Here is an 8190-nt window from a genome sequence, read left to right on the forward strand (position 1 = left end):
ACCCGAGTACGAGCTAACCTAGGTACTAGGGTAAAAAGCTAAAAGAGCTACCCATTCCAAGTTATTAAAAATTTAAACTTTTATTTCTCTTTAAATAGTCTAATTCTATCATCTAAATCTATAGTGACTAATTCTGGTCACGTGAATGGATCAACAATCAATTTTAACATTCATCAATGAAAAGAAAGTATAATTAGAACTGTGTGTCATTAAAACGTGAGAGACTCAAATTGAAACTTTTTAAACAATTAACGACCAAATAAAAAAAACACTCAAAATATTAACGACTAAAATATTTATTAATTTAAGCATGTTGTAGTGACACATAGTTACAAAGTGTCTATTAGATATATATTACATGGGATAGAAATTTAAAGTTGGAAGAATTCAAATGATCTTACAATAAATAACTTGGATCTTCTAAATATATAGGAAATAAACACCCCAAGTGCAGTTACATCATCTTATCTACTGCCAAGTTACTGCCACAGGACTTCTCACACTATATTTTCCTGAGAGCCACACCAGAGATCCAAAAGAAGAATCACCAAAAGATTTTCCTTTCCCCAATGAAATGAAACTCACTTTATAACTTAACTTTTCTCCTAATCTCTTGAAACTTAACTTCTGAGGCTTCACAATTATTGCTACTCCTTTTGGACTGTTAATTTTGACAGTGTAATCCCCCCTTGGGCTACCAACATTTGTCACTGTTCTCTTCAATGTAACACTCACATTTGTAGCCTTCTTCTGATCCATAATTACTGAGAAAGAAGGGTAGTTCAAGTCCCCTGGCTTTAGAAATGCCCCTCTTGAGGGGCAGCTGAAATTCTCTCTTGAGAGCAAAGCAATCTGTGATGAAGTGTAGTTCAAGCTACACAAGTAGTTCAAGTAGTCCCGCGGCGTGATGTCGTAGACCAACCCCGGATCGGAAGCCTTCTCGGGATCCACGTGGCCTGAACCGAATGCGAAAGCATTCGCCGGTCGACCACTGGTGGAGCCTACGTCGGAGATGAGACGCATTTTGTTGTCAGTGGTGTAAGCTGTTGTCATGAGCGCGGATTTGATCGCCGCAGGCGACCAATCCTTGTGCGCCGCCTTGAGGAGCGCAGCCAGCCCGCTAACATGAGGGCAAGACATAGAAGTTCCCGAAATGATGTTAAACAACACTCTCCTTTTGTCGGACTCGAGCTCGCTCGGGCTGATTATGGCCGGCCATGCAGCTAAGATGTTGACTCCTGGTGCAGTTACGTCTGGCTTCATTATAGTTCGTTGGATGGGGTTCGGCCCTCGAGAGGAAAATGCAGCCACTCTCGGGGCTCGACTCCCATACCTGGTCCCCCCGAATGTGATCGAACCTTTCGGTTGATCTTTCGAGGAAGCTATGAACTTTTTGATGGCTTTGCCAGCAGAAGCTCCAAGAGAAGTGGCTGGCAAAACATGGGGGTCGGCAAAAAGCTCCTCCCCTTCGAGCTCAGTGTTGATGAGAATCATGGCAGCTCCTCCAGCCAATTTCACTTGCTCTCCTTTTGCAGTTCTCGAAATTGTTCCTCGTTCGCACACCACAATTTTCCCCTTCACCATGGCTGGAATAAGTGAGCCAGGAGTGCAAAGATTGGCCTCTTGGGGGCCAGCAGTTTTGTTATAAACAAGTGGGAGTTGATTTGTGTTCTTGCCGGAATACAGAGAGGAGCCTTGGAAAACTTGTCCACTCCCGAGCTTTACGGTGGTCGGGAAGGTCCGGTCGGTATAGCTGGCAGCGACGGTCATGATCCACGGTGCTACATTGCTGACGGTGGAGGGAGAGGGGCCGGAGTTGCCAGCGGAGCAGGAGACGAAAACGCCGTTTCGTACGGCGCCGAATGCGGCTATGGAAATACCGTCACGGTAGAAAGGAGCGGCTCTACCGCCCAAAGAGAGGGATAGAACGTCGACACCATCGGCGACAGCACGGTCTATGGCTGCCAAGATGTCTGCGTTGGCACACCCCGCTGGCCAGCATACTTTATATGCCGCAATCCTGATGTGAATTCAAAGTTTCAAGTTTTTTAAAAAAATAGCTATCAAATTTTATGCAATAGTCAAGTTAACTAAGTATTATGAAAAAAGTATATATTTAAATGAATTAGTGAAGCCCTACTTATAAATATTATGTTCACATTAGACGTTTTTTTAGTTGGGGACATTTTTAGGTTTCAATTATAAGTTTTTGGTTATACTTTTTGTTTATTCTAGTAAAAAGTTGCTTGAATTACAAGTTTTAGTAATTGATATTTTAGTGTTACTTTTTTAAGTGATGGATAAGTCAGTGATCTCTCTATTAGATCAAAATCCATTCAATTTTGTGTTGAACAAATTCTTATGATTAGCTTTCCAATGACCCAATGGCTAGTATATAAGGAAGATTACATTCTATGGATATTCATAGGTCCATTTTAAAACCAACGGACGATAATAAGAGTTATAAATTTTTATTCGGTCCCTCGTCTTTTCAACCTTGGATTTTAACATTTCAACATCATCTATATAGAATACAATTAGAATGTCAAAATCCTAAACAGATTAACATTAGCAAATTAAGACCTATATCAAACACAAATTTGAAACTTTCAAGCACCTATTAAATTTTTGTAATATATAAGGACTAAATAAGCCTAAACTCTAAACCTACCCTTAAAAACTTCAAAGACTAGTAATTTTAACTCTATATATTAGAAATATTGGCTAACCCTGGATTGAAAATATCTCCATGCAGATGAAAATTTAATACCTGGAAGTGAACCTCATTCCCGCGGCGGCTCCCATGGCTTGGTCATAAAAGCCAGCTTTGTACACGAGATTTCCAGCAGCAGTGGATGCAGTGTGAGTGCCATGGCCATCAGAGTCCCGAGGGGATCGATACGTCGCTGTTTGGTTCAATCTGCCGACGATGGACTCGTAGCCTTTAAGGAAGGCTGCTGCGCCGATGAGTTTTCTGTTGCAGTTTGAGGGCGAGAATTTGGGGCCTTGTTCGCAGACGCCTTTCCATCTCCTCGGCACGCGGGGCACGCCCTTGTCATGGAAGCTCACGTGCTCCGGCCAAATGCCAGTATCGAGGACACCGACGATTATGTCGGATGCCAAGGTGGAAGAATTCCAGAGGCCATGATCGAGTTCGAGGCCCAGAAAGTTGCTGGAATGGGTGGTGTGGAGCTGCAGCAGCTCATCGGGAATGGCTGCCACAAAGCCTCGTATTTTGCTTATAGCATCAAGCTTTCTGGTGGTGAGCTTCGCGGCAAAACCTGATCAAATGAAGGTGGGAAAAAAGTCTTTCAAATTTCTCCAAATTTACTTAGTGTAGTTAAGTAACAACCTAATGCAAAAACATTTAAGAAACATTTAAGAGTGAATCCAACACGGGATCATTAATTGACATATATCTCCAACTTTTTTTTTTCAAGAAATAGGTAGAATTTTCCTTTTCTAATATTTTTGTTTTCTCATTTAAATTTCTATTGCTTCACTAAGTATTATTACATTAGTTAAGTTTACCAATTGTAAAATTTATCAATGGTCAGGAGAGGGATCTAAGTTGAAAAAGTTAAGACATGAGGGATCAATTTTAAATTTTTTTAAACCATGAAATTGAGAAAACACTCAACCATTTAAGGATTTAATCGTATATTTAGCCTAAATGTGAAATATATACTTATTTGTTAATTTATATATTTTCTTGATAAAAATTATAAATTTTTTCATAAATTTTGAGAATTGTGTATAACAAGTCTCTAAATCTCTAAATAAGTGTCAAATATATCTTTAAATTAGTATGTCTAATAGATTTCTATGCTTTAAAAAGTATTAAATAAATGTCTGAGCTTTTCATTTGTGTGAAATAGGTTCCTGGAATTTTATTTATATTTTTAAGTTTCATAAATCAAAGGAAAAGATAAGAAATATTATATATGATATTGAAAGTTTAGGGATTTTGTAGAAAACAATTTAAAACTCAAGAACTAATACTATTGAAAGATTAAAGATTTATTAGACTTGTTTTTTCTTTAAGTTGAGTAGACATAAACCTAAAATTGTATAACCAAACTTATAATTTATATCTATTTTCTTCGTTTAAAGTGAGACATCGATATTTAAAATATTACTTGAAAGGGCAGTTTTGTAGACATAGAGAACCTCAGCCGTGTTCGATGCTTCTCCTTCGTCGGTGTTGAGAGACGGGAGTTCATTGACTGAATGAATCATGGATGTGTACCATTGTTCAGGGTCTGTGGCCGGCATCTTCGTGGTGTCCATGTGAATTATGAAGGTCCGTTGATCCACAGCAGCAGCAGCTGAAGAAGTTGCAACCATTATTGACAACACAACCCACACTTCCCTTAACCCCATTGTGGCTGCAATCACAAAGAATAATACCTCACAAATTAAGTTTTGAACCTACAATCTTTTGCGTACATGCATGCAGAATAAACACTATAAGAGAGGGAAAAAAAAAAGAAAAAAAAACTTCATTTTTGAGAGAGAGAGAAAGATATTACTCTCACTGAACTTGCCTGAAGCAGCTGTGAAGGAGATGAGTGAGTATATAAATGGGGAAGAAGAGGGTTTTCTATGTATAAATAGAAGAACAAAAGAGGTAACTTGAAGTCCACATTTTTAGGCCTTTTTGATCTGGTGATTATTAATATTACAGAATAAGTAATCATTTAAAGTTAATGTTTTAGTTTGGATCACTCTAGTGGCAGTGAGGTGCACTAATAGAATGAAAATAAAATTGAGCCAATATTTAAGTATTTATCGGTCATGGACGTTGATTAGTAATAAAATTTTGACACTTTTTTAGTTTTTTGAAAAATAGAAGAAGATCTCTTTTTTCTACTCTTAAAAATTTATCTGTGGTGAGTAAAAGATAACACTTAGTATTTTTCATTAAATATATTTATTTTGTTAAGGAAAATACTTGACTCGAGAATCAATTTTGTCTTAACCACTTTTAAATGTTGGACAAAAAAGAAAAAAGGTAAAGATATAAATTTTGAAAAAATAATAAGTTGTTTTTTGATAAGGAAAATATTTTCTTTACGTAGAAATCCACTGATTTGAGAATGGGGTGGATGTCTCTGCCTCAAAAGATAGTGGAGTTTACAACAAACCTTTTTCCAATTCGCTGTATTTTTGGTTGCTTAGTAAAGTCAACTCTCTCTTCAATATTTTGATAGATTATGGGTTCGACTTGTCATTTGGTTTCGGTGGTTGTTATATCTTATTCTGTATTTTCGTCCTAAAGTTCAGTTTTTATAATGTGAAAGAATAAACTTCAAAGATGAGACTTATACTAACTAATTTAGTTTCATGCATTTTGGACCCTCAATCTCTTTTCTTTTATGGCAAGAAGTATTAAGACAACGGATCTCTCTCTACTTACATAACGGTTTAATATTATTTTTGAATGACAACCAATGAAGATATTATCCATGCTTATATATATTAACAGGATATATATCTTCCTCCCTTCGAACTTTTGTTGGGGCTAGGAGACGACAATATATTTACGACAAGCTGGAAAAGATCTCGAATGGGAGCGGAGAAGATTTGGTTTAGAGAAAAAAAATTGAGTCAAATTACTAAGAGTCCGTTCGATAACCATTTTGGTTTTTTTCTTCTTTTTGCTTTTAAAAAGTTAGAAAATTGAAAATATATATTAGAGATAAAATTCTATTTAGAGTAAAGATGACAATAGGGTGGGGCGGTAGTAAAGATGCACTCTCCCATTCTCGTGCTCGTGAAAATTTTCAGTGCACCATATCGACTTCGTTCTTCGGTTCGAAGATCGAGAACCAGTTTAAAGAATGTTTATTTGGGGACCGGGATATTCGTGGGAAAAATTACCGGTTTTGTAATTAATTTTAATTATTTTTAGAATTAAAAAAAGTGTAATAAATATATATTAATTATTTTTAGAATAATTATTTACCATTATAAATAATTAGTTTAAAAAAATATTTCATATTTTATTCACAATTTATGTTAATAAAATATATATTAATTATAAAAAAAATGGAATTTGAGACAGGTTTTGGACATGCATTTTCTTATTCTTGGAGCAAAAATCCGACCTTACGGAAATTTTTGTCATCTATAATGTAGAGACACCGAAATACAAATTTAGATCTTTTTAAAGAGAAATTTTGGAGAGATAAAGAAAGAGATTTAGAAAAAATAAATTAGTGAAAAAAAATTTAAAGACAAAAAAAAGGACAAATTGTAGAAAGAAAAAAAAAAGTAAAGTTGAGAGGAAAATATGATTAAAGAAAATAAAATTAGAAAGCAAAAGAAAAATTACAGTGAGAAAAAGAAATTAAAAATAAAAACAAAATTCGAAATATACTTTTTAGAGAAAATAAATAAATAAAAACATAAATAAAAGTTATAGTGAAAGATAATGGAAAAAGATATAATTTTAAGAGGAAAAATAAATTAACAGAAGAAAGAAAAGAAAAAAAAAATTATAGAGAGAGAAAAGTTCGATAAAATATTAAATTTTTGGACAAAAAAATGAGAGTGGTCTATTCAAACCAAAAGAAAAAAAATATAAATATATAGAGGTGAAAAATTTTGGAGAGAAAAATAATAATAGATATTTAAAATATTAAAATTTAGAGAGAGAAAAATAAATTTTGTAGAGAGAAATTTTAGAGGAAAAGATTTTAAGAGTAAGAAATATATTTGTTATACGTAAATATGAAAAAGAAAAATTAGTTTTGGAAAACAGAAATCTATTTTGGAAAATTTTTTTGTTTTTAAAATTGAGATAGAATTTCAAAATGATTTTTGAAAAACCTAAAACTGAAAATTGTATTCATTACCAAAATAACTTTATTTTAAAAAGATTAAAAACAAAAAACAAAATTGGTATGTTTCAAATATATTTCAGTTTTTTGTTTTTTATAAAGCATTTTGAAATCTGGTGTAAATTTAAAATATATATATATATACAATTTTCAAAAGCATATTTATGTTTTTCAAAATCTCTAACTTTTTTTTGTTTATCATATTTATCTCTAAAAATTTCTTTCTTGCTCTAAATTTTTTTCTTTCTAAATTTTTTTATATAAATTTTTTTTCTGTCTCTAAAATTTTCATATTTTGAATATTTATTAATTATTTGTCTCACTCTAAATTTTTCTGTATCTTTTTTTACAGATCAATTTCATTTATCTCTCTAGAAATTTAATATTTTACCTAACTTTTTTTATCTCTAAAATTTTGTTTTTTATAACTTTTATTTCTCTTCATAATCTATTTTTCATCTAAAAATTATATATTATTTTCTCGTTCAATTTTTCTTTCAGGGTAACTTTTAGTTATCTCTATATTTATATAATTTCTCTAAACATTATATTTTGAATTTTATTTTTATCTCTAAATTTGTTTCCACGAGAATTTTTCCTTTTCTTTTTAATTTCTGTTTTTTTTTTGTTTAACGTATCTTTTCCTCTCGGTTTACTTTTTTTCTCTAATTTTTTTTTCTCTTTTTGCTTTTAACTTTTATTTCACGCTTTTTTTTTCTAAATCCTTTTATTTATATCTCTAAAATTTATCTTGCAAAAGTTTATTTACATCTTTCTAAACTAATATTTTCATGTCTCTATTTTAGGGATGACAAAAATTTTCGCAGGATCGGACCCTAAAAATAGGAAATGCATATCCTGATCCTATAATTGAATTCATTTTTTAAATTACATTTAATATATATTTATTACATTTTTTTATACTTAATTCTAAAAAAATTTAAAACAATTATAAAACTGATAATTTTTCTCTAGAACATCTCTCGGATCGAATAACGAGGTGGAGACGGAGATTAAAAATTTTCACAAACACGAAAATGAGGGAGAACATCCTCTCTTGTACCCACATTATTGGCATCTCTACTCTACATAGAATTTTCTCTCTCTAATATGTATTTTCAATTTTCTAACTTTTTAAAAATAGAAAACTAAAAATGTTTAACAAAGATGTTTGGTTTTCTATTTTTTTAGAAACAGAAAAAACAAAAATGGTTATCAAACATATATGGTTTTTGTTTTCTAAAAACAAAAAACAAAAAACAAAAAACAAAAAAATCAAAAATCAAAAAATATAAATGATTATGAAACGGGACCCAAATAGTTATCAAACCGTCCTAAGTTGTTT

General features: G+C 32.4%; 1 protein-coding gene across 2 annotated transcripts; it reads right to left on the reverse strand.

Moving 5' to 3' along the window:
* Positions 1-280: 280 nt before the first annotated feature.
* Positions 281-4678, reverse strand: SBTI1.1 (subtilase family protein). Of its 2 annotated transcripts, none has more exons than XM_022294323.2 (4): positions 4548-4678; positions 4140-4388; positions 2771-3281; positions 281-2020 (listed from the first exon to the last, which is right to left on the reverse strand). In XM_022294323.2, exons 2-4 carry the CDS (start codon positions 4381-4383, stop codon positions 469-471), a joined length of 2307 nt encoding a protein of 768 aa, XP_022150015.2. In that variant the 5' UTR covers positions 4384-4388; positions 4548-4678; the 3' UTR covers positions 281-468. The 2 variants fall into 2 exon arrangements, with proteins under 2 accessions (XP_022150015.2, XP_022150014.2); XM_022294322.2 differs by having other exon boundaries at positions 4533-4663.
* Between the last annotated feature and the right edge of the window lie 3512 nt (positions 4679-8190).

Source organism: Momordica charantia (genome assembly GCF_013281855.1).
Source record: "Momordica charantia cultivar OHB3-1 chromosome 9 unlocalized genomic scaffold, Mcharantia_2.0 BLBB01000009.1, whole genome shotgun sequence".
Taxonomy (NCBI): Eukaryota; Viridiplantae; Streptophyta; class Magnoliopsida; order Cucurbitales; family Cucurbitaceae; genus Momordica; species Momordica charantia.